The sequence below is a fragment of the Equus caballus genome, chromosome 7 (assembly GCF_041296265.1).
Source record: "Equus caballus isolate H_3958 breed thoroughbred chromosome 7, TB-T2T, whole genome shotgun sequence".
NCBI classification, from domain to species: Eukaryota; Metazoa; Chordata; class Mammalia; order Perissodactyla; family Equidae; genus Equus; species Equus caballus.
In genome coordinates, this window is record NC_091690.1 from 78,961,138 (window position 1) to 78,988,703 (window position 27,566).

The 27,566-nt window shown below is 36.8% G+C and overlaps 1 protein-coding gene across 1 annotated transcript in view; it reads left to right on the top strand.

Annotated features, from left to right (window-relative positions):
- Window positions 1–27,566, top strand: part of LOC106783408 (RBMX like 2) — a 62,552-nt gene that overhangs the window by 9,800 nt on the left and 25,186 nt on the right. Inside the window, exon 2 of the mRNA XM_070274623.1 lies at window positions 24,859–24,934. Within this exon, the coding sequence (XP_070130724.1) occupies window positions 24,859–24,934 (76 nt within the window). The remainder of the gene's footprint in view (window positions 1–24,858; window positions 24,935–27,566) is intronic.

Genomic DNA, 27,566 nt, shown 5'->3' on the forward strand with positions numbered 1-27,566 from the left:
CTTATGCTCTAGAATAGAAGGAAAATTGAAGACCAAAAATGAACCTAAATAAAAGGCTGAAGTGAAGTAGGGTCTGGATAAAGCTGTTGTGTGTTTCCTCTTTTGTGTCCAGTGAAATATTTTTGACAGCAGAGCTCCAAAAATACATCACAGCAGTGAATTGAAAAATTGCTTTCTAGAAGCTTTGAGGAAACACTATTTCTCTGATCTAAGGAAGTCATAAATATTATGAACATTTTGATATACTGAAATAACAAACTAAGAAGATTAGTTTTCACCAAATGGATTTTATAGCCTCAATAATAACACTGCTTTATTTATTTCATTATTTCCAGTGGAGTAAACACTCCACATGTAGCTAATATGTTTGGATTAACTCCTCTGGGCTTCATTTGTTCTGGGGAGGATTAGCAACAAAGCTAGATTTATGAACCTTGGGGGAGGGATGTGCTTTGTTGAAACACTCATCTGATTTTATACAAGTTTCTAAATGACCAGCTTCATACACCCAAAATGATACCCAGGAGAGGTGAAGTTAATCAGGCCTCAGCTCCTTAAGGGTATAATTTCTGGCTAATCAGAACAATAACTGCAAAGCGAAGAATAGCAGTCAGGTAGTGCTCAGTCTAGCTAATCTACTGCTACAGCAACAAGCACTCTTCCGGCCCAGTGTGAAGGCCTGGTTCTGTTCCTTTGGAATCTTTTTGGATGGTGTTCTCCCCAGCCTCACATAGTTTCCTCGCATGCGCTGATCAGTACTTGGCTAAATACTCTAGGTGGACCCTCTGCAGGTGTTCAGAGTTGTCTCTCTCTGCTCTTCTCTGGTACTCTGGTCTGCGGATGATAGCAGCCTTGTTCCCTCTGCACTCTTGTCTCTGTATCCTCAACTAAGGGCTGCTTAGTTCAGGCTAGGCTCTGCCTGGGGTCCCCCTCCCTGCTCTCAGTAAAAGAGACATTTTAATAGAGAAATATGAATTATATAAACAGGTCCAAGAATACATAGAATATATGAATAGAATAATAAATATGGAAGCAATTTAAAATCTGTGAAAGAATTAACTCTAGAAGCATACTTCTTTCATTCAGATTTTAAAGAGAGAAATAATTGCCGTGCTATATAAGTCATTGACGAATATGTTAAAAGAGAGACATTGTCTAAGTTTATTTTATAAGCCAGTATAAACTTTCTACCAAAACCTGACAAAGATACAAAAATATGAAAATTATACCTACCTTTCACTCATAAATATAAATAAAAATATATTCTGGATAATGTAATACTAAGTTGGACCACACAACATTTAAAGAATAATACACCATCAACAAATAGGAATGTAGTTGTATAAATCTGTTAATATACAGTTGTGTGCTACATAATGATGTTTCAGTCAATGATGGACTGTATGTACCTTGGTGGTCCTATAAGATTAGTGCCATATAGCCTAGGTGTGCAATAGACTATACTATCTGGGTTTGTATAAGTACTGTAGGGGAGGAAGAAATTTTCCTCTACCCTTCTAGGTTCTTCTGGCTGGCCTAAGAGTTAAATTGACATGAGACAAATTAACAGGAGAAAAACAAAAGTTTTATAGCCTGCATATGTGGGGGATGGGAATTGGCCACCCCGAAATGTGTCTCTTTGGTGTGAGGGTTATTTGGGGCTGTTTACTTTTAAAAACTGCAGAAATGAGAAAAGCTCTGAAAAGTAGAATTTAATCCTTTGTAAGACACATTTACATTTGTAAGGGAAATCTCCATCTGTAAAGGTGTCTCCCTCTCTCTACCAGGAAGAAGAGGGGATGACTTTATCTCTAGAAACTCTTATCAGTGAGGAAGGCAAGGACTTAAATCTGCATAATAATCTTATTCTTGGTTACTGTGCTTTTCTGGTAATCTCCCATAACTGACTCCCTCCACCCCCAACATCCTCCTTTGTTTTTACCTGAAGATGGTATTTAAGATGAGAACTTCCATCATTTTGGTGAGTTGCTCAGTTTTCCTGAGTCTCTCCCATGTATACATGTTATAAAGCTTTGTTTAATTTTCTCCTGTTATTCTGTCTCATGTCAATTTAATACATAGCCCAGCCAGAAGGACCTAGAGTGGGTAGAGGAAATGTCTTCCTCCCCAAGATGTACATGGGAGAAGCACAGGAAAACTGAGTAACCCGCCAAAATGGCTGAAGTTCTCACCTTAAATACCATCCTGGGCTAAAGACTAAAGAAGACGTTGGGGGTGAGGAGAGTCAGGGACTTCAAAAGGAAGGAAGCCAATTCACAGGTCTGGGGAAAGGAGCAAATGTTTGGAAAACAAGTGTTTGGCCACACAGAAACAGAATAACAGAGGGGAGTCCAATAAACAGGCTTTTCTAGGTTCTTCCCTGTCTACCACCTAGTTCATGTTATGCTAAGGTAATAGCTCACTCCCTGAGACAGGTTTTTTAAATCTGAATTCTTTTAGGCAGTTAAGGGGGAGGCAACAAGTAAAACCTTCTGGGTCTTTTGTTTCTTAAAAATAATCAGCCTAAAATAATCCTCACGTTAAAGAGACACATTTTAGGCTGGCCAATTTTGTTCCCCTTTAGTACACTCTGTGATGTTTGCACAACAATGAAATGGACTAACGGTGTATTTCTCAGAAATGTCTCCATCCTTAAGCAACACATGACTATAATCTTTTATATCAGTAGATCAAAAGAAAAAAAAATCACGGTGATCTCCAAAGATTCCAGTGAATCATTAATAAAAATTCAGTATCCATATTTGATGCAAATGCTTAGTAAACCAAAAATATAAATGATAAAATGTATCTATCTCAAGGTATCAGCTGATGGCATCTTAATAGTAAAACAGAAGGAATCTGATTAAAGTAAGAAATGAGGGGTCAGCCCAGTGGCACAGCGGTTAAGTCCACACGTTCTGCTTTGGCAGCCTGGAGTTTGACGGTTCGGATCCCAGGTGCAGACATGGCACCACTTGGCAAGCCATGCTGTGGCAGGCATCCCACATATAAAATAGAGGAAAATGGGCATGGATGTTAGCTCAGGGCCAGTCTTCCTCAGCAAAAAGAGGAGGATTGGTGGCAGATGTCAGCTCAGAGCTAATCTTCCTCAAAAAAAAAAAAAAAGTATGCAGAAAAATAAAGTAAGAAATAAGACAGGGATATTACCATCACAGTTATTCAGTATTGGTCTAGGATGTTAGCATATGAAAAAAACGCAAACTAAAAGGAATTAAAGAAGGAGATGAAATATAATTATGTGTTGATAATGTGATTATTTAAATTTAACTGTTTATAAATGAGGAAGGAACTATATTTTCAAAGTCAAGGACAAAATGGTATTTTTGAGCCCCCTCATTTTTCAAAAAGAGAAAATTAGAATGTTTCTACTCCCTAGTTCCCTCCCATCTTCATTTGCAGTTGAATGAAATCATTGAGATTTTAGAATTTTATAATTTATTGTTTTATGTAGTTACTCTGTCAAAAATAGTGTATTGCATTGCAATTGCATTCAATTCCACTAGGATATTTTAAAATTATGTAGCCTGAGCTTTGTTTTCAATATTTGCTGCCAATTTTTTGTACCATCTTCTCTTTTATTAAATTTAAAAAATTTTTAAATTCATATCGTGGTCAGCTAAAGTAGAATTTGGCATAGCTTTTAAGGATGGAAATGTGGTTGGTAGGTTTTCTGAGTTTTTATATGGTTGGGAAGGTCTTTCAGTGGATTCTCAAATGAATGCTTACAAGACCAGATAGACAATGTTGGTGTATCTGTTGTTTTCAAGATTCTGTGGCTAATGCTAAATTGTTTTCTGGCATTTATTGTTAGGGATCAGAAATCTGAAGCCAATAGGAATCTATTTTTCCTGTGTGGTTCATCTCTTTACTTGAAAGCTAGTTTGAATTTATTTTTTAATCCTTAAAATTTGCAAGTTTTATGAGGATATACCTTTTTTTCATTATATGTATTTGCTTGTGAGTAAAGTGAAATGTTTCAACCTGAAACTTCAAGCAGTTCTTTAGTTCAAGGCATGCCTTTCTTTTTTTCATCGATTTTGAACTACACAATATATTTAAAGAATACTACACCATGAACAAATAGGAATGTGGTTTTATAAACCTATATTAATATAGTCTTTTATATTAGTAGACCAAAAGAAAGAAGTCACATGATTATATCCATAGATTCCGTTGAAGCTTTAGTGAAAATTCAGTATCCATTTTTGATACAAACTCTTAGTAAACCCAAAATAGAACATGAATCTATTTCTCTTTTTTTGTGTGTGAGGAAGATAGGACCTGAGCTAACATCTATTGCCAGTCTTCCTCCATTTTATATGCCACCACAGCACAGCTTGACAAGCGGTGCTAGGTCCGTGCCCAGGATCCAAACCTGTGAGCCCTGGGTCGCCAAAGCGGAGCATACACACTTAACCATGAGGCCACTGGGCTGGCCCACCTATTTGTCTTTTTGAGAATGCTTTCATGTGCTTAATTTATTCTCCACATCTCTAATATTTTCTCTCATCAGTTCTGTCATCAGAAATTGGCCATTTATTTTGAGGTTTAAGAGTTTTTCTTGAGCATGTATTTACTTTGTTATCTCAGTTTTTTCTCGTGGCAAATCTCTTTGCTGACTCCATTAAAAAAATTCAGCAATCATGGTTTTCAAACCTTGAAAAGTATCTCCTAATCTTATATTGTGCTTTTCTCATAATTTTGTATTCTCTTTTCAAAAATCATAATGTACCCCCAAATCTTGTTGAGTGTGTAAATTCTAGATTTTCTAATGATTTTTCTTTTTGGGGCAATAAGTCAGTTTACTTGGGGTGGCCAGTGGGTAGGACATTGCTCAGATTTGTCAACTTAGTCCCTCTTTTCACTGCTGAGTATTTTTATAGTCCAGTAGTCTTTGTTCTTTTCCATTATATCTGCTGAGGGATATCTCTATGTAGCAGTATGGAGGCAGAGTGGCTTTTGTCAGAGACCATGTTGGTTCCTTTCCAATGCTTGAAACACCGACAAACAGGAGACATTCTAGATTTTCTCAAATTTTACGTTGTCATTTTAGAGATCCAGGAACCCATAAGGAAAATTAAAACTGTAGATCTAGGAGCAGCCAACGCAAGGAGCATTGTCTTGGTGCTTAAAAGGTAGATTCCCGTGTTTATTTTGACAATTCAAGTTAGAGAAGTATTTACCTTCATTTTTCTTCCATTTCTTCCTCTTCCTCTCCTGTCATCCTCCTCTTCCTCTTAGTTGTGTTTATTTTTGTCTTAGTTTCCTTTTTAATGTTTACTGCAAAATATATCGTATATGCCAAAAAGAGTAGAAAGTTATTTGTACACGTTAGAGAAAGATTGTAAAGTGAGCATGTGTATAATCGCTAGCAAGATGAAACCAACATGCAAGGAGTCTCCCTTGCCTCTCCCCAAATGTCACTCCTCTCCTTCCCCTGGATGTAACCAATTTCCTGACTTTTATACAATCATGTTCTTGCTTTTCTTTAATAACCTAACCATATTCTTAAACAGTATGATACAGGTTTGCTGGATTTTATAATTTTATGTGAAAGGAATTATACTCTATTCTTTTGTGACTTTCTTCTTTCACTCAATGTTGTATTTGTGAGATTTATCCACGTTCTTGAATGAGGTAGGAGTTTGTCAGTTTTCATTGCTGTGCAACATTCCATCATATGACTATACCATAATTTATTCAGCCATTTTGTGGTTGTAAATATCAGCATCGTTTCCAGTTTGGGACAATTTTGAACAACGTCCCTCTCAACATCCTGGTATCTCTGGACCTAAAGTGGTACTAAATAATGCCAAACTGCTTTTCAGATGTGATGGTTTCAATATATAGTTCACCTAGTCATGTTTGTGAATACCTGTTTCACCTCCTTCCAACTCTTGCTTTCATCGCATATTCATTTACCAATCAGTTTGGTGGTGCTTGGCTCAGGACCAAAGCAGGATATCCCCTGAAGATGTGGGGTATGGGAGGCAGCTTTATGTCTGTCTTGCCCGTGTACTGAGGGTCCAGCTCTCTGGAGGGAGGCTCTCCTTTTAGAATCCTCACCTACATGCCCCCTGGATTTGGTCTTCTGTCTCTCAAGCCAAAGCAAGCCTTGGAAACTACTCTTAAAGTTCAGAGGATTTGGCAAATGTTCTCCTAGCAAAAGTTTCTTGACTCACATTTTGGCCTGATAACTGCCTACTATTTTGGCAGATCTTTGATGTGTTTAAGAAGATTCATTTTTGTGATATATATTTTGTTCAAAATATTAGTGATTTTTTTAATCCCTCCAGAGCAGATTGGATTGGTTCAAATAGCCTTAAGCCTGTACTTTTTTCCTTTTATAATTGGCATGATTGCCTTTTTTAGATATAACTGCAGCAGGACCCTCACCTTAATTAGCTGGTAATCTGTGCTATGGGACTGGATTCTTTCTTCGGACAATGTCATTTCCCCTTAGGTTCCAGTAGGATTTAAATACGCCTCCTTTCCTGCAAATGCTCCAGTCTGCCCTCCTTTCAGCATCAAGGAAAGGTGCAGTGAAGGTAACAAGGGAACTAGCTTTGATTAATTAGGAATTACCTTGGCATTACTTTCTACCTATTCCCAGACAAGTTTTTCTGTCTCTTGCAGGAAATGAAAGTTTGGTATTCTTTTTTCCTATCATATCGATTATATTTTTCAATATATTTTCAATGTAACTGACAAGTAAAATACCTTTCATAGTGCCCTCACTGATTGATTTTTTCCCCCTTCATTAAATCCTTTTGTTCCTTTCAATGAGAATTTGGAAGGGAAGAGAATTTGAAAATAGAAGTTAAACTAATATGTTCGTGATGCCACCCTGAGCAAAAATTCTGTTTTGTATATTCTGAAACAGTCGGTGCGTAAATGTTCATTTTGTTATAACTTTACTGGGAATGTACCATACTCCTCAGCTATTTAGAAAACTTGTGCTGTTATCTTTTCAATTTCAGCCTCTCCCCTTCTATGTACTGGCTTTTCCTCATCACCATTTAAACGTGCTCAGGTGTCTAAAAAAATTCTATTGATCACCAACCCTCTCCAGCTATCACTCTGTGACTCCCCTTCACAGCCAAATTTGTCTCTGTTTTCTTATCCTAAGTCTTGTGGGGTTTTTCCCTGAATGATAAGATAGGAAATCGACCTGTTGAGTTCTTTAAAAAATTGTTATATTTTAATTGAGAGTACACCAAAATTATGGATAAATTTAGTGTGAATTGATATTTTTTAAATACTGAGTTTTCTCATCCAAGAATACAGTTTGCTTTTCTATTTAATAAAGTTTCTCTCATAGCATTACATAAAATTGAGTCATTTCTTTATATAGATTTTGTTAGGTTTATTCCAAAATATCTAACAATTTTCCTTCCTGCAGTGAATGCTTTTCCTTTTCGGTCTTTTCTTATCATTATTGTTGGTTGGTATAGGAGGCTGTTGATCTGTGTAGACTTCTCTCTTACAGGGCCAACTTACTCAGTACTCATAACTTCTAATAGTTTTTCAGTTGATTCTATTGTATGTTTGAAGGAGACAGTGATATAGTTTGCAGAAGAGACTTTTGTCTCTTTCTCCTAATATTTGTATCTCTTTGTATTTTTCTTGTCTTATTGAAATGGACACAACTCTCAGTAAAATGTTTGCTAGTAGCAGTGACAATGAGAAACTTCATGAACTTTATTGTGGTTGCTTAGTGGGATTGCTTCTAATATTTAATATGAGGCATGGGATTTGCTGTGTGGTTTGTTAAAGGAGTTTTACTTTGTTCCTAGTTTGCTAAAAGTAGCGGAGTTGTGGCTTGTTTGTTTTAACCAAGAATGGTTGCTTAACATTAACAGCTGCTTATAGGATATCTATCAATCAGGTCATTTGTTTTTCTTTAAACTGACAATGTAGCAGTATCTTCAGATGAACCCTACATAGTCATTGATGTGTTATTTTTTAATGCACTGCTGGATTCAGTTTTCTAATATTGATTTATAATTTTTTTCATGTATATTCATAAATGAGTCTAGTCTATAGTTTGTTTTTCTTTTCTAGCTCAGGTATCAGTGTTAGGTTACCCTGGTATAATGCTGCTACTCTACTGTAAGTCTGTGCATTACTTGTAGATAATATGATGATTTCTATACAATACTCCAAAGAATCAATAGACAAACTATTAGAACTAATAACCTAGTTAAGTAAGATTGCTGGATATCAACTTACAAATAATAATTCGTCTGTGGCAATCTTCTCTAAAAACAATCCTTTAATTTTGATGTACTCAAAGACATCAATGATTTTTGTCTGATTAAGAAAGTATTTTCCACTGTACAGTTTCAAAGATATTCTCCTACATTTGCTTCTATTAAAAAACAAAATATATGATATAATAAAAAAATAAATATGAGATTTTTTTTTCTTTGAGGAAGATTAGCCCTGAGCTAACATCTGCCGCCAATCCTCCTCTTTTTGCTGAGGAAGACTGGCCCTGACCTAACATCCGTGCCCATCTTCCTCCACATTATATGTGGGATGCCTGCCACAGCATGGCTTGCCAAGCAGTGCATAGGTCCGCACCTGGGATCTGAACTGGCAAACCCCAGGCCGCTGAAGCAGAATGTGCGAACTTAACCACTGCACCACCGGACCAGCCCCAAATATGAGCTATTTAAGACCCACAACTAGCTAAGAAATTTTTGAAAAAGAACAAAAGGGGAGACTCACCCTACCAGAATGTAGTTGCTACATAGCCAAGCAAGTTGGAAATGGCACAAGAACAATGGAACAGAGTAGAAAGCCCAGAAGTAGGTTTAGGTTTGTGTACATAACTTCATATATGGTAGGGGTAGCAGTGCAGTAGGTGTTGTCAGGGAAACTGGTTCATTCTATGGAAAGAAATAGTTAGATCACTACCTTATATCATAAACAGATAAATTTAAGACCAGATAAATTAAGACTATCATGTAAATAGTAAAATTATAAAACTAGTGGACAACGGATTAATATCTATAATATATGTAAAATTCAATATAAATCAAACTAAATAGAAAAATGGGCAAAGGAAAGCAATTTACAGAAGGGAAAGGCTAAATGGATAGCATGTGAAGAGATGTTTGATTTCTCTAGTAATAAGAGAAATGAAAAGTAAAACCACGAGATGCCACCTCATACACATCAAACTAACAAAAATTAGAATCTGAATGTGAGAGGAGGGGAACTTTTATGCTGTGTTGGGAGGAATATAAGAGAGAAGAGAAATGTGGCAGCATTTGTGGAAATTAAAAAGGCTTATACAATATGATCGAACAATTTTGATCCTGGGAATAAACTAAAGAAACCTTGCCATGGGTCTGATAAGGAGATTTGTATAACAATATACATCACTGCATTTAGGGATGGAGGGATGGAATTGGAGCCCGTTGTCATATCTGGAATCTAGTGATTGCCTTTAAATACACTTCCTTCAAAAGCTCGATTCCTACCTCTTGCTCTGAAAACAATCTACCACCTTATCACACTTCATCTTTCTAGACCCTGTTGATTCTTCATTCTTACTGCAACCAGCAACTCATTTGGAACCTACCGTTTTTTCATAAAACGTTATTTCCTTCGTGTCCTCATTTCCTTCCTTATTCATCTTATATTCCATGGTCCAACAATTAATCACTCCCTTAATTCCCTTGTCCCTCTCTTCCTCTGACATTCTCATGTGGCAAAACCCCAACTCTGTTAGATCCAGCTTTCCTCACACTCTACAACTGCACCAAGGGAGCTGAATATGGCTGGAGGAAAATCTCAAAACCTGCTTGCTAGTGTCACTTTAAGTTTATGGTCAAGTAGAGTCTTAGTCCTGCCAGCATACAGACAATGATATATCACCAATCTATTCATCTTCTCAGTCTTCTAAATAACTCCTTCACATCTTCTCCCTCCTCACACCACCAGCGTATGTCCTCTTTCTTTCTCACGACTGTTGATCTTGCTTCCTATTTCACTGAGAAAATAGCAGCTCCGTGAGGGCAGGGACTTGACTTTGTCTAGTATCTTCTTTGGATCTGGAACAACATCTGGCACATAGTAGGCACTCAATGAATGAATATATGTTAAATAAATGAGTGATGGGTGCATATGATGGAATATTGTGTAGCAGTCAGAATCAACAATTGTGTTGTACACAGAGCAACATGGATAGTTAATTAGAACAATGCTTGAAAAAATAAGGAAGAGTGAGATCAACAATAAAATATCCTTTAGTAAATTTAAAGCACATATTATAAAACAACACTAGAGTATATATAAGGTATTTCTGTTTTTCATGAATATGTACATGTTCAAGACCTTATGGAATACGTTTGACTGGGTGCCCATAAGAGAAAATGGAATAGGAGGATGGATAGCAAATTAAGAGAAGAACAACAGAATAAACCATAACAAGGGAAGGGCCTTGCACAAAGTGATCTGTGGAGCATGATCAACTCAATTCCCTGTAACCTGGCTTTAATTTTTTTATATTTAAAAAAGGAAATAACCAAACAAATGATCTGTCGAGGAAGAGCAATTAGTGGCAGCTCGTGTGGTCTGGCACTTCAGAATAAAGTCCTCTTTATCCTAGTATGTAAGGATTCTCCAGCAGAAAGCCCAGAGTCCTGCCTGCTCACTCTCAAGTAGATATCTTAAATTCCAGTGTCAATAGGAACCAGATAAGTCACCCATATACACATTGTAAAATGGGCTACAAGCAGAATAGCCACCAACTCTAGGCCACCCGGCATTTGTGCATGTGGGCCTAGTGTTGCTAGATAGTCTCTATTTTTCAAAATAAGCCAGAAATACAATTTTTACGTGAAATCTCCCAATTTTAAATTATTTACAATCTAATTTATAAAATTAAAATCACTGTGTGGGCCCTGCTTTGGCTCATGGGCCAATGGTTTAATACATCTGAACAGATGTGAAGCCTGCCAGTGCTAAATACCACCCACATATACAAAGCTTCTAGTCAGTCTTATTCCCTTATTAGTAAATATGAATGGACAGCTATGAATCATCAGATGTTTAAGGAATGCCTGCAGCATGACTAAGGTAGACATACTGAAAACTGATTCCTTGGGAAACAGAGATAATTCTGGAAACAGAAGACAAATTTAACTGTATCACACATAGTAATCTCCTTTCCAAGTCCAATAACTATTTTTGAGTCCCTACAGTACTGTAAGTTCTAGAAGGTCAGAAATTAGTGTCCTTGTTGGCTTGCTGGGCTTATGGGAAATCAGGTACCTATTCTAGAATGTAATCCATATTGCAAAATCCCACTGTGTTGATGGACTGGTCACCTTTGACTCTTTCTCCACACTGTCTGCAGTATAAGATAAATGTCACCACACCACCACAGAGTGCTAGGTGGCTGACAGAATGATGACAAGTTGAATTCTTGGGAGAAACGCCACCGTGTCGGTGCTGTGCGTTGTTCTTGAGGAGACGCATCAGGCTCCACAGGCCTAAGACAGGATTTGATGACAGGACGCTTCCTTTGTTGCTTTTGCATGATGTTATCCTAGGATATTTTTAGAACTATGTAAAAAGAAAGTGTCAATTCCTTCATATCTTCTCCTAGTTTTTTTCTAGAGTAATAAGACAGAATAAGGCCAGAAGCAAATATTTTATTATAATAAGCTGTGCCCTTTTAAGGAATAATTAGAGCAAATCACAGACTTCTTAGTTTGAGCTCCAGTCTTACCAGGGATTTGTGCTGTAAGATTGATGAATTCTGAGCTTTTAAAGGAAAAGTTGAACAGAAGAATTTGTTTGAATATCTTGGTCATTTATTCCTTAAGTAAAATTCTGTGCCTTTAAGGATTCTTTTAGTGACTGAGGTCTACATTTCTCCATTCAAAACTTTGCCACACACTATAGAGTTCTTGTGGAGTTTTTTGTTTGTTTAAAATATGCTGAGCAACTACCAAAGCACAAGGCTGGGATGGGGTGGGGGAGGGATACAAAGATAAATCAGATGTAAGCTCTGCCCTCAAGACGCTCATGCTCACCATGCCAAAAAATCACTGGTCATTTGCATTAGACCCAAAGAGAATGCTATATTATGCTTTTCCAGAAATAGAATAATATATTGGTTAAAATTGCAGGCTCTGAAGTCAGACGGCCTGAATTCAAATCAGCTTCACAGTTTAATAACCATGTGACCTTGGATAAATTACTGAACCTTTCTGTCTCTGTTTTCTCATCTGTAAAGTTGTAGTAAGAAATAGTACCTGCCACGTGGATTGTTGTGAAGATTTAATGCAATACTCTTTGTAAAGGGTTGAGGAGCTGCTTCTGTATTCTCAAATTTTATGAAAATTTGGAGATTTAACTCTTATAATCACCTATTGAAACAGATTTTATTATGCCCGTTTGATAATAAGAAAACCAAGGTTTAAGAAGATTGAGTAACTTTTTAATGAATCCACAAGTAGTACCAGAGCTAGGTCTGAACCCCTACTCAATTTTCATATTGCAAATAGGGTTCTAGAATTTCTGAGGGAGTGTCATTTTCAGATATTCTGTGTCATTATGACACTGTATCCCATTTTTGGGTCTGTAAACTATAATCCCCATAATCCTCACTGCCTCTTTATGAATGACTATGATTTTCAAGGCTCAAGTCCAAGAAAGTGATTAAAGAAGGGGAATTTGAGAAAAAGAGCAATGCCTTGCTCTTTCAGGGAAAGTTCTGGGGTTTTGGAGGACCATTCTTGTATCTTCCTTTCAGACCACAGGCCTGGTCTTGCGCAGTGATGCCAGTTGGTGTGATTTAAGGAAAACCTCCCTGCACCAAACTTCTTTACTGAGAGATTGAATGAACAGACACCCAGAGAGACATGAACTGGCTCTCAGAAACTAACACCCTTGTGTGGCTTGATTTAATCAGCTTACTTTCCTAAAGCAAAATTGAGCCCAACGGAAAGAGAAAATAGAAATTTTGTTGGGATAAGAATAAAAGGAAGACCATGGCATTACTGATTGTGGGCATAAAAGTAACTGACACTTTTATGAAAAGTATCCCTTTTTTAGAAAGGAGGAGAGAACATAGGTTGAAAGAGGCAGTAACAGGGAAATAAAAGACAGAGATTGAGGGAGAGTGTAGGGGGAAGTATGTACGTACAGGTAGAGATACGACAGAAGGCACAGAGTATTCTAATCCCCTGCTATTCAAAGTGTGATCCTTGGATCAGCTGTAACACATCATCTGGGAGCTTGTTAGAAAAGCAGCATCTCAGACTCCATCCACGATTAGAAACTGCATTTTATCAAAATCCGCGAATGACTTGAATACACGTTAGCCTTTTGGAAGGGGGGCATCAAAGGTACAAGGTAGGGTGATGAAAGAAACATGCAGGTGGGTAGTGGAAAGCAGCAGCCTAACGAATGAGATGGAGATGCATATATGGATCCAAAAATCTTCCAGGGGAGAAGTGGCCATAGAGTATTTTGTGAGCACTTGAGCCGATGGTGAAGTATATATTAGTCTCCACTCTGGCTTTCAGAGCCTTAGTGATATGAGACAAAGCCTGAAAGTTTCTTAAGGAATAAAGTTATTGGAGATTCCTAAAAGATTCCAATATTATTAGGCATTGGTTTTAATTTTCAGCTTTTGGTGCTGAACATAGATTTTCGTTCCCTTTTTGATTGTTCGGTTATTTTAGTTAAGGAGGCTGTATTATAGGGAGCTATCCAGAAGTAATTTAAAGCGAAAAGTCATTCCCATCAGCTTGGCTTCTGAGCATTCTTGCTTCTCAGCCTCATTCTCAAAACATTCCTTCAAAGGCCCTTTAGCAAGTCTTACTTCTGAACATCCCTTGGATATTTTTGTTTCCAGGCTCTGTCATTGGCCATCTCTTCCCCCTTTTCACAGAACAAACTTCTCTAGGTTGTGTCATCTATTATCGTGGATTCCTCTATTGCCAACAGACTGATGACTTTCAAGGGATTCATCTTCGGTCTGGTTTGATCTTCAGCACCTCAGACTTACTGCTCACTATCTTACTGGATATCCAGTAGTCAACTCAGACTCAACAGATCACAAACTGAATTCATCATCTTCTCCCTAAAACACTTTCTCTTTGCTCTATTCTCAGTGGATGTCACTGCCATGAACCCACTCCCCCGCGTGAGGATCATAGATGTCTTTCTACATTCCGAGTTTTTCCACACTCGCTACCTTTAATCACCAGTAAATATGTTGATTTTATTTCCTTAATATTTCTCACATCCACCTTCCTATAGTATTGCAAGTCTCTTAACTGTCTCCCGTCTTCAGTCTAGCCTCATTAAATTGTAATCTCAATCCTGCAGACAGAGTGACGTTTCTAAAATGTTAAGGATATCTTAGTTCTCCCATGTTAAAACTAGACAGAGCTCCCCACTCCCTTTGAATAATTTTTAAACTTCTTTGTAGATCATGTAAAAAACCTGTATCCTGCTTGCCTGTACAGCTTTATATCTCACTGCAGCTATATCTGTAGACGTTGTCTTCTTACAATTTCCTGAATAGAAAAATCTATTTGTTGCCTCCCTACCTTTGCTCATGCTATTCACTCTACCTGCTCCCTCCCCTTCTCCCCTCGCTGCAAGGTACAAGTTCAGAGGCCTGATCAGTGGTCATCTTACACATAGAATGAACAGAGGGTTGTTAGGTTGGACTTGGAGGTATCAGTTAGATGATGTTTGTTAGCAAACATCATAGTATTTTTTTAGTCAAGAATCAGCAATAGAGTATAAAACCTAGTGGATAAAAGTTTGAGAGATACGATAGTGATGTAATCTCAAAGGATCTCTCCACAAGATACCTATTAATTACAAAGGGAAAACTGTAACCTGATAGTGAGGAAATTTGATACGCACCGCCTAATCCAGTGGTGAAAGTTAACATCACTAGGAATGTTACAAATCAACATTGTGTTCTTGATGATATACCCTGAGAAGAACACAGCATCACTTCTGTGACACTCCTGCCAAAGATGTAAAACTTGAATCTAATATTGAGGAAACACGAGTAAAATCAAATTGAGGAGCATTCTACAAAATAACTATCCTGTACTCTTCAAAAATGTCAAGATCATGAACCAAGAACGACTGAAGAACTGTTCCAGACTGAAAAGAAGATAAAAGTAAACGACAATGAACTTTAACACTTAGTCCCCAGATGGCTCTTGAACCAGAAGATCCTTGTACTTTCCTTTGCTATAAAATACATTATTGGGACAATTTGTGAAATTTGAATGGGGTTTGTGAATTGTATTGTCTCAATGTTAATTTTCTCAATTTTGTGTTTATATAGGAGGGTGTTGTTTTCTTTAGGAAATATCAGTAATAGGTCATCATGCCTGAAATTTATTGTCAACTAATTTGGAGAAAAAATGTGTTCATGTGCACACACATACACATACATGTATAGAGACACACATACACACACATACGTATATAGACAGAGAGAATGATAAAATATGTCAAATGTTAAGCCTGGCTGAAAGACATGCTGGAGTTCTTTTTACTGTTATTGCAACCTTTCTGTAACTTTGGAATTATTAAAAAATAAAAAAGTTTTTAAAAAATCGCTATTTCTCTGACACTTTCTTTACTTCAATTTTCTTTCCTGACTTCATCCCCCTTCTAATGATCCCCAAAGGCATATGGAAGCAAATTAGTAAAATATAAAAGTAAATTCATTAAATGAAGAATTAGTAAAATATGATGGTTAAGCTTCTGGGTTCTTGATCAGACTGCCTGCGTTCAAAATCCCGTCCCATGTGTGGTTTTGAGGCAAGCCACTTACCCTCTCCAGGCCTATTTTCTCATCTGTAGAATAAGAGTGATAAGAGTGCCCACTTCATGACAGTTTGGAGAGGATTAAATCACTTAGCACATATAAAATACTTAGCATAGTGTCCGGCACATGGTAAATACCTAAATTGATGTGTATTCAATTTTTTTCCAAAGGATTTGTTCAGAGAAATTACTGCAGAAGAATAGCTATTTTATGTGTCATTTTGTTTACTGAGATCCATAGAGAGGCCTGTATGTATGACAGTCCTAAGGAACCTCCCATATCTACACAATAGTGAATTAATTCATGATCTCCAAGCCATGAAAATGCAAGCTGTTTTGTATCTCAGGCTGAGGAATCACTGCATGTGAGGTTTTTGATTAATTATAATAATGAATGGGTTTTCTTGTCAATATAACCTAAAAACCATGGCCGCCACTGCCCAGTATCAGAATAAGGAGGATGCAGGGAAGGGTGAGGCAGTCAGTTTTACTGAGAGAGTCAGAAGAACAGAACAAACTCAGTGCTGCAGGCAATGCCTGACAATGATTCCAGGGCTATTTAGAAGCTTATTTTAAGAAATATTGGATTTTATCAGGTCAGTCAGTGAAGCAGAAAAAGCTCAGCTTGCCTGTGATGCTTCTGGAATACGAGACATGTATCTGCACTAGAGCAAAGAAGAGCAGTGTAGGAAAGTAGGTATAAGAAAAAACAACTGGATGGGGGAAATACAATTAAAATCTCATTCTCCTACCTCTCAGGCTGAAAGGAAGTCCTGCCCAAGTGATGCTCAACGTAGATTGCCTTTGAAGGATATTTTGGTGGTTAGAGCACAGGTTTTAGAGCCAAGCAAGTCTGCAGATGAATCTTGACTGTCGCTTGATAACCAACCATGTGATCTTGAATACGTTATTTAACCTCTCTAAGCCTTAGATACTGCAAATATAAAATGGGGAGAATATTACTTCCCTCACAGTGTTACATGAGCATCAAATGAGGTATTAGAATGTCTGTCACATAATGTGTTCGGTAAACACAATTTTTCTTATTCTGATAGGAAGCATAAAGCAATGAAAAATAACAAAATTTGAAAGAAAAAGTTTCTACTCATCTTTGAAGATGAAGTTAATATTTCAGTTTTTTTATTTTTTTAACTTTTTATTTTAAGATAATTATAGATCCATATGCAATTACAAGAAATAATACAGCGAGATCCCAGTTTAGAGTGCGTTTAAGCAGTTTATTCATGTTAGAGTATTCTTTCCTTAACCTCTGGCAACCAGGAGTCAGTTCTCCACTTCTATAATTTTGTAATGTTAAAAATGTTATATAAATGGGATCATACAATATGTATACTTTGGGATTAGCTTTTTTTATGCAATGAAATTCTCTGGAGATTCATTCAAGTTTTCGTGTATATCAATAGTTTGTTATTTTTTACTTCTGAGTAGTATTCCAAGGTATGGACGTACCAAAGTTTGCTTAACCATTCACCCATTGAAGGACTTTGGGGTTGTTTTAGCTATGATGAATATAGCAGATGTAAATGTTTGTTCGCAGGTTTTTGTGAACCTAAATGTTCATTTTTCTGGGATAAATGCCCACAAGTGCAATTTCTAGATTATATGGTAGTTACATGTTAATTTTAAAAAGCATTGCCAAATTGTTTTCAATAGGGGCTGTACCATTTTACATTCACACCAGCAATGTATGAGTAGTTCAATTTCTTGGCAACTTTGGTGTCACTATTTTTAATTTTAGATATTCTCATAGGTGTGTAATGACATCTCATCTGTCATTTTAATTTGTGTTTCCCAAATGGCTAATAATGTTGAAGATGTTCTCATGTGCTTATTTTCCATCTGTACATCCTCTTAGGTGAAATGTCTCATCATCCCCTTTTTCCATTTTCTAACTGGGTTGTTGATTTGATTACTGGTGAGTTTTGAGAATTCTTTGTATATTCTAGATACTAGTCCTTTGTCAGATATGTGGTTTGCAAATATTTTCTTCCACTCTATAGCTTACCTTTTCATCCTCTTAGTCTTTCATAGAGAAAATTTTTTAATTTTGATGAAGTCCAACTTACAATTTTTCCTTTTGTGGATCATGGTGACACATCTAAGAAATCTTGGCTTAGCCGTGGTTTCCTAAGATTTTCTTTCAGTTTTTTCCTAAAATATTACAGTTTAACATTTTACATTTAAGTCTATGATCCATTTTGAGTTAATTAGTATAAGGCATGAAGCTTAAGTCAAGATTTTTGCCTATGGATGTCCAATTGCCCCAGCACCATTTGTTGAAAAGGCTCCCTTTCCTCCACTGAATTACCTTTATTACCTTTGAAACTTTGTCAACAGTCTGTCAGGCATATTTGTTTTGGTCAATTTCTGGGTTCTCTCTTGTGTTCCATTGCTCTATTTGTCCATCCCTCTACCAATACCGCACAGTCTTGATTACTGTGTTTCTGTAGTGTCTTGAAATCAGGTAGACTGCTTCCTTCTAATTCAAAATTGTCAATTCAACAATTTTCGAAATTGTTTTAGCTGTTATAGTTCCTTTGCCTTTATATATAAGTTTTAGAATAGTCTCATCTCATGTATATCTACAGAAGTCTTGCTGGGTATTTGGTAGGAGTTATATTAAACCTGCATATCAGTTTGGGAGAATTGACATCATTACTGTAGAGTCTTCCAATCCATGAACCCAGTATGTCTGTCTATTTATTTTGATCTTTGATTTCTTTCATCATCATTTTGTAGTTTTCAGCATAAAAGTACTGTACATGTTTTGTTAGATTTATACTTGTGTGTCATTTTTTGAGTGATGTATATGATATTTTATTTTTAATTTAATTGCCCAGGTAATCATTGCTGTTGCAATAATATTTGTATGTTTATCTTGTCCCATTATCTTGCTGAACTTACTTAGTACTTCTAGGAGTTTTGGAGATTCCCTGATACTTTCTAACTAGACAATCATATCATCTGCATATAAAGACAGTTTTATTGCTTCCTTTTATATCTGTATGCCTTCTGTTTCTTTTTCTTGCCTTATTGCACTGGCTAGAACATCCAGCACTATGTTGAATGTGAGTAGTCAATGGCTTATCCCCAGTCTGAGGAGGAAAAGCATTCAGTCTTTCTCCATTGTGTAATGTTATCATGTACTTTTGTAGACGCTCTATCAAGTTGAGGATGTTCTCCTCTGTTCCTATGTTTCTGAGAGTTTTTACCATGAATGGGTGATGAATTTTGTTAAATGTTTTTTTTTTTGTATTGATCATTATGTTCATGTGATTTTTCTTCTTTAGTCTGTTAATGTGGTGGGTTACATTGATTGATTTTTGAGTATTGAATCAGCCTTGCATCTCTGGAATAATCTCAACTTGGTCATGGGGTACATGATTCTTTTTATAGATTTCTGAATCATATTTGCTAATACTTTGCTAAGGATTTTTTTTCATCTATATTCATAAGGGATATTGGTCTTTAGTTTTATTTTTTAATATACTGTCTTTGTTATGTTTTGGCATCAGGGCAATATTAGCTTCATAAAATAAATTGGGGATGTGATCCCTCATCTTCTGTTTTCTGGAAGAAGTTTTGTAGAAGTGATGCTAATTCTTTAAATATTTGGTAGAATTCTCTGGTGAAACCCTCTGAGTCTGGAGATTTCTCTTTTGAGAGTTTTAAAAATTATGACTTCAATTTCCTTAATAGTTATAGAGTTATTTAAATTCTCTCTTTCCTATTAGGTCAGTTGTAGTAGTTTGTGTTTTTTGAGGAACTAGCTCATTTCATCTAAGTTGTCAAATTTATGGGTGCAGAGTTGTTCATATTATTCCCTTATTATCTCTTTTTTGTCTGCAGGGCCTGTTGTGATACTCCTGTTTCATTCCTGATATTGGTAATTTGTGTCTTCTCTCTTTTTCTTTATCATTTCTGCCAATGGTTTGTCAATTTTATTGATCTTTACTTCTTTGTTTCATTGTTTCTATTATTTTTCTGTTTTCAGTTTCACTGCTTTCTGTTCTTATCTTTATTATTTCTTTCCTTCTTGCTTTGGGCTTATTTTGCTATTCTTTTTCTAAGTTCTTGAGATGGCAGCTTAGATTATTGATTTGAGACTTTTCCTCTTTTCTGATGTATAAATCACCGATGATATATTCATGAATATTGTATTATCCATATTTTTGCTTGCCATCCTCTTTCTTCCTTCTTAATGTTCCTCTGTTATTGTTTCCTTTCTATTTAGAGAACTTGTTTTAGTCATTGTTTTAGGGTAGACTTGTTGGCAACAAATTCTTCATTTTCCTTCATCTGAGAATATTTTGGTTTCCTCTTCATTCCTAAAGGATATTTTCACTGGGTAGGATATTTTCTGGGCTGACAGTTCTTTTAGCACTTGAGAAATATTGTGCTATTCCTTCTGGCCTCAGTGGTTTCTGATGAGAGATCTACTGTCATTCAAATTTGTTTTCCCCTACAGGTAAGGTGTCATTTTTCTCTGGCTGCTTTCAAGATTTTCCTTTTATTTTTAGTTTTCAGATGTTTAATTAGTTTAAGTTTAAGTTTAAAATGAGTTTAAATTAGTAAAGTTAGATAAACTTTGGGTTTATCCTGTTTGGGATTTGCTCAGCTTCTTAAATCTGTAGATTAATGTTTCTTGCCAAATTTGGGAAGACGTCATTCCAGTTACTTCTTTGAGTACTTTTTCAGTCCTTCCCTCTTTATCCTCTCGTCCCAGGACTCTGGATGTTTTTTTATTTGTTTGTTTATATTGTCTTGTTTTTACTCTATTTTTTTCTCCATTTCTCTAGTTAGGTAATTTCTGTTTTTCTTTTTTCGAGTTCACTGATTCTTTCCTGTCTTCTCCAGCAGGGAGGGAGAGAGGCAACTTGTTAGGGCCAGGTTGGGGTAGAAGTCCAGGTTCTCCACAAAATTGTTGCATAACAATTCTCCATAAATTGTTGATTTAATGCTGAATCACTCAGAGAAAAGTCTGACATCCATTTGGGAATTTAGCTGTCTGTCCAGGCAGATCCCTTCAGGGGGAATTTCCCTGACAAATTCATGACAGGCCTGAATGTGGCTCTTGGGCCATTGGCTTGAAAACATGATGGTCCGCATGATGAGAATGAAGTCTCTTTCTCAAAGTGGGCTCACATTAAATAAGTTCATGGAGGCCAATGACTAAAATCTAGAATGTCAATTAATTAATTTCAAATAATAAGTTAGCCATTAGATAGACTTGAAAATAAATGCTTTCTCTGGAGACAGATGAACACGGAAAATTTAATTATAACTAGAAGGCTGCTTAGCCTGTAACTAGAAAAAGAGCAGTGAGCTAGGGATTTTAATGACTGATGTCATAGAGTTTTGAAAATTGCTGAGGACATCTCCACCACAGGGTCATACCTGCCACACCACCTGGTTGGTCATCATACTTGACCAGGACACCCTCTTTTCTAACCATGAAATAAAATACTACCAATGACTGACTTTCCCTTTTCTAAACTTCCTTTACTGACTAAATGTCTTAAAGATTGTAATTTTCTTACCCTAAATGTGTTAGTACTTTTAATATAGCTTTGTTTGAGTCTTGGCCAAAGCTCATTCTGACTCTGTTTTGTGACTAACATCTCTCTAATTCGAACCATCATTTAAAAAAATTGTTTAAAATTCAATGTGCATCCTTCTTCCAAAGTCCTTAAAGGGAATCTTGTTGTTGTCCCTATGAATGACCTACTAAAATTAGAAACATTATTTGACAACAAAGACTAAGTGATAGTTGGTCCTTTTCTTTTCCCAGAAAAAGCTGCTGCTTCTTAAGGGAGTAAAAGCTGACAAGTGTATGTCTCTTCTATAACATCAATTTTAGGAAATAGAAAGAAAGAGAAGTCAGAGATCTTAGAAGGTGAAATAGAGTGAGTTTGGTTCCATGTCTGTATCTTTGGTTTTAGGGACTTTAGGCAAGTGTGTTTGGAGGTGGCAGAAGTTGGACTGTGAAGTATAACCTCCCCCTCCCCATATGGACATTCTCCCTCAGGTACTGTCTTTGGAGCATTATGGATTGCCTTTAGCGAAGCTGGAAGATTTCCTTTAGCATGTGCTAGATGAATTGGTTCCTCTGGTCAGATAGTTATCATGCTTAGTTATAATACAACAAATTGATTTCTTATCATCTCTCTAATAATTTAGTTCAAATTCATTTCCATTTAGGGAGAGAATTCAAACTTTCTCACATTTAGGGATGAAATTCAAGTTCTCTTGTTTATTGTTCAGTAACACCTTGTTGAGATGATGATTAATCTGATAACCATATATCAGGTTCTGTCACAAAAAATAAGACTTTTGAGTAAAATTTGAAAATTACCTCAATGTGATACTTCATTGCACATAGGAAAACTGCTGATTTTAGGATCAAATTCAAACTTCCTAGTTTAATCTACAAGACTGTATGATATAGCACTTGCTTAACTTCCAAGCCTCATCTCTCCCAGTTCTCTCTGGTCCTAATAGAGTTCCTGATCTTAGGGAGTATGTATCTAGTGTGGAAGATGGGTATTAGTCAAACATTCACACAAATAGAAGAAATACCACAACTGTAACAAATGTTATGAAGGAGAAAAGTGTGTTTCTATAAGAACATAAAATAAGATATCTTTTATATTATCAAGGATGTGAGAGAGATCAAGAAAGTCTTCTCTGAGGAAATAATGATTGGGTTGAGATCTGAAGGAACAGGTGGAGTTAACAAGGCGAAGAGGGGAAGAGGAAATATTGAAGTCAGAAGGAAACAATATATTCAGAAACCTGTAGCAAGAATGCAGACTGTAGCACACAAAAGACCGGTGTGGCTTGAGTAAAGTGAGAGATGTACACGTTCAGTTCAGATGTAACTAGAAAGGTAGGTATGGGATGAATCATGTTAAGGAACTTATTTTTATTATAAGAGCAATGGGAAGCCACTGAAATATTTTAAACAGAAAAGTCACAAGATAAAATATGTTTCAAAGTAACACCTTGGCTGCTTATGGAAAACAGATTGCAAAGGGACAAAAGTGGATTCAGGAAGACCTTTTATCAAACTACTGGAGTAGTCTAAGCAACTGATGACAGTAGCTCCTTTCCGGAGGTCCTGCATAAATGCAATTAGAATTGCTGTTTGCTTTGCTTTCATTGGATGTTGGTATTATTGGAGTACAAATACATGTTTGCTCCATTTCTGAGCTTGTAAATATTTGTAACACAACCAATAATTAAACATTGAGGATACCTTACTGCTTTCCATATTTAAAGCTACTTCACCTTTTTCTGAAAATCTGTTAACGTCATTTGAACTCCACTTCGAAGTCTATTCTACTCTTTCTTTGTACCAGTTCTGAGAACTGATGTGGGGAGAAAGAACTGGAGGGGACAGATGTGTGGAGGGGACAGTTCCCTGCTAGGGCAGCAGAGAAAGTCCGTATGATGAGGGATAAAGACTGAATTCACATTTCTCCTGCTGGAAGTATCCATAATCTCCCTAGGCCACAAAATACTTCTTCTAGCAGATGACTGTCTCACAAGAAACTCTGAACTACAGGAAAAGAAATCACAGTTCTTAGAATAAAAGATCCGCCTCCCCCTACCACGTGCCTCCCTAAACCACAGGAAAAGGCAGCTCTGGAAAAGAAACTTGATAGCTGTCCAAGTTCCTAAGCTAGCTTTGTATATTTGTTTCATATCAAAGTTTGTAAAATAATAATTGCCAATTTGATATTTTTAAGTTTCTGATAGTGGTGTTGTCCAGGTGTGGACTCTGTGTGATTTCCTCTTTCTTCATTTAGAATATTGATAAACAACAGAGTAATAATTTAAAAATTTGAGTCTGTGTTTGTAATTGTCACAATATTTACCAAAAAAGGTGAATTTCATGTGAACAGCCAGTGACAAAGAAATCCAAGAAAGTGGCACGGCATCTTAACGTTTTAACATCTTACTTTCTTAGACAAAGTATAGTGGTAAAGTATACAATGCAAATGATATATGGAGGTATGTGGGCATGTTTTTGACATTTGGAAGGTGTGGTCACAGAGGTGGGATCCCAGTTTGGGGACTCATTTAGAGAATTAACTCCAGTAATGAACTTATCAAGGACATAACAGAGCCTCAGTTCCAGAAAGAGAATGAAGGATGAGGCAGGTCACAGGTCAGGAACTCAAGAACTCAGTGACTTCGATTTCACCAGAGACCTCAGGGGAAATGCCAGAATCAGGTTATGTAAAATATATATGCTGTGCTTTTCTTCCTGGTTGAACTAAGTTGTAAAGAATTTAACCTCATTAAATAAAGCAAAATCCGGACTTTATATGGTTTATCTCTGGAATAAGAAATGCTAGGAGTGGAGGGGCTGCTTAAAAAAGTGTTGACCCTGTGCCCTGAGTTTCGTTCACTCCTTGGAGGGACGTCCCCCTTCAACTGAACTCACCCCTCTGGGCCTGAGAATCACCAGGCCTTTGTTCTTAGCAGGTCTAAGACAGATTGAAACTTTCAATGACTTTGTTACATGCGAAGGAAAAGCATAGGAAAATAGTTAGTAAATAGGTGGAATGTCAAAACATTTCATTTAACAAAATCCAGGGATCTAATCCTATCATATCTAGTTTTTCTGTATTTGTGGAGATTTCTGTATTTGGCCCTAAGTCATTGAAATCTTATTCTGTGTCCCTTCCTTCCTGGTTTTTGGTCAGTCTCTATGTATCAGTTTTAATTCTGACTACCTCCTTCCCACCCCTCAGTGATGAACTCCGTAAAATCTTGTCATTTTTCAGTGCAGACTAAAAGAGAGACTTTGCCTACCTGTTGCATATGCATCTTTTGCATATCTCTTGTCCACTTTTTCAATTCTGGTTTTTAGTCTGAAAAAATGGGCTTATTCCTCATGTCACTGACACCAGGAATGACTTTCAGGTGAGACTTTGACCCAACTCCCTACCTATAGATCTATGCTTTATATTGCAGGCTGAGAAGTTTAACCATCTCATTCAAATGGCAAACCCACTATTCTTGCCCCCGGGATACACACATACAGTAACAGGTGAGTTGTTCCCTCATATAGGGCCCAGCCATAAAAGCAGGGTGGTCATTCCATTTCATGGGAAGTAAAGGGGTTTAATAAGAGTTCTTCTATTCTCTTGTTCATGGGGAGGAGGAAGAGTTCCCAGGGAGAATAGAGGAAATACTGCAAATAGTAAATCTGGAAGTATAGGATTCTAATGACCTGAAGAAGAATTAAAGCCTGATCAAGAATTAGGAATGTGGACAAAGGTGCCTAGAGGAGGTAAGTAAAGATGCAAAAGAAACTCTAAACAACTGAAGATACATAATCAAGATGATTCCCATGGAGGGGAAGACAGTTTCTGAGGGAGAAAGCTCAGAATAAGGAATGTGTCCTTGTCAGAAAAAAAATGCTGGCATTTGGTGAGCTATATATTTTACGATGTTCAGAGGACCTGGGTATAACTGAATTGCACACCACACGATAGCTACACCTCCCCATGAAAAATCTGCCTACAAAGAATAATGAAAGATAGGAAGCAAAATATGATTTGTTTCCTGGGCTTGGCCCCTAAGCTCTAACTCTGAGAATTCTTATAAGTTGTGCTGAAGGACAGTTTCAGGAGCCTCTATTTCATGCTCCTTCTTAGAAGCCCAGAGCCTCAAGCTCAGAATTGTCCACATACCAGAACAGAGTGGCCCTAAGGCCACTTACCATTTTGCTGAAGAAATGGAAAAGAGAAGAGAGAGCGCCAATATATGGGCCATTTTTAAATCTACACTCAACTTTTGTCACTATTAAATGTGGCCCAATTAGTGGTGTGGATCCAACTAAGCAAAACAATGTTCCTCCTTAGCAGGAAGAATTAAGAAAAGGCGGGGGTGGTATAAGAGAAGTTTTGGAAATGTCATAATTCTCCTTAAGGTCTTATTCCCAATCTAGCAAAAGGCATAGATAGAAAGCATGTTCTGGTGAATGCTCGTTTTTTATAATCTCACTCTAAACCATGCCATTTCTCTTGATAATACTTTACTTGACTGCTGACCACTTCTTCCTTGCTACCTATACAATTGTTTCTTTGCTTCTGCCTCTTCTATTATTACTATTTTTTTCTCTGCTTGATCTATTGTCTTAATAGTGTTAGATTAAAATCTCCCCCTGTGATAGTGCACTTGTTGATTTTCTCTTGTAGTTTCAATAAGTTTTGTTTTATATGTTTTAAAACTATGTCCTTAAGTACCTACAATTTTAAAATTTTTACATTTTCCCAGTGAATTAAAACTTTAATTAATTAACAACACCAAGTCACAATGAAAATGAAAGATCTATAGGTATGTGCATCAACATGGATCAATCTGAAAGACAATGCTGAGAAAAACATGCCAATTACAGAAGACTACAAACACTTTGATTCCATACACATAAAATTCAAAACCCTGAAAATCTGAACAATGTGTGGTTTAAGGACATATGGTATAGATGGTAAAAATCTATAAGAAAATCCAGGATAGTGGTAACTTATGGGGGGAGGGAAAGGGTCATTATTAAGGAAGAGTATAGAGGGGGCTTCAAATAATGTTTTAATGTTCAAGATAATGTCCTATATATTATGTTGGTTGGTGGATATATATTTATGTTTTATTATGATTATTTAGTCTATGCATATGGTACATATCCTTTTGTATATATTTCAAAATGAGAATGACCACATAATTATATACAAAAAGAGGTTAAATACAATTTCAAGACTGCCCTGAATGGATCCCTAAACCAGGGGGTAGTTTCTTCCCCATGTGAGACTCTGAGACATCTGCTCATAAGGTCGGGCCTATCTGTAAGGCCATGCTCTCAGCTCAGCAAGGCCTTCCAGACCTGGGCCAAGTGTACCAGGGTGACTTTTCATGCCTGCGTTTATGACCGTGTTACAGTCCTTCAGTCTCCTGCTCCAATAGGAACATTCTTCACTAAATTTTCAAACCTGAAAACACCCCCAATTCTCACCCCCATTTACTTCCTATAGCTAGTCTTCTGCTTTAGTTCCTATTCAGACAATCTGTAAAATACCAAGTAAATTGGAATACTCACTTTGTGCTAGGCTTTACATATTCTAATTTACATAAATTTATTTAAACTTTGCAACAGTTCCATGAGGTGAGTACTGTTAGTTTTTCCACTTTACAAATGAAAAAACTGGAGTAAAGAGATTAATTAATTTGCCCCAGATTTTTTAGCTTCAAAGTGGGTCTAAAACCAGACAACTGTGGCTTCAAAGTCTGTGCTCTGAATGACCAAAGTCAGGCTTCGTTTTTGCCAATTCTCTTTCCAGAAGCTGTGGTCTTGTCCCTGAACTTTAATCCAGCCAACTAAACACGACCCTCTTGGGTGCTGGCAGCCTCTCTCCCAGACTAGATTTCTGCCACTATAGAAGCTCCATCACTGTGCCCCACCTCCTGTTGGTTTAGCAGCTCCTTTCATGTTGTCCTTTTGCCCCAAACTCACTATTTCTCAGACACTGTGAATTGTGTACATGGATGTGCTTGACAACTACTGTCAGCCCAGAGTTTCACTCAGTGTCTCTCTGTCCTGTCCGAGTGGGTGAATCTATTGCCAGGTGTGACTTCTTTTCCAACCTGCATTCATCTTCCTATGAGTAAACCACTAGTTTTGCCTA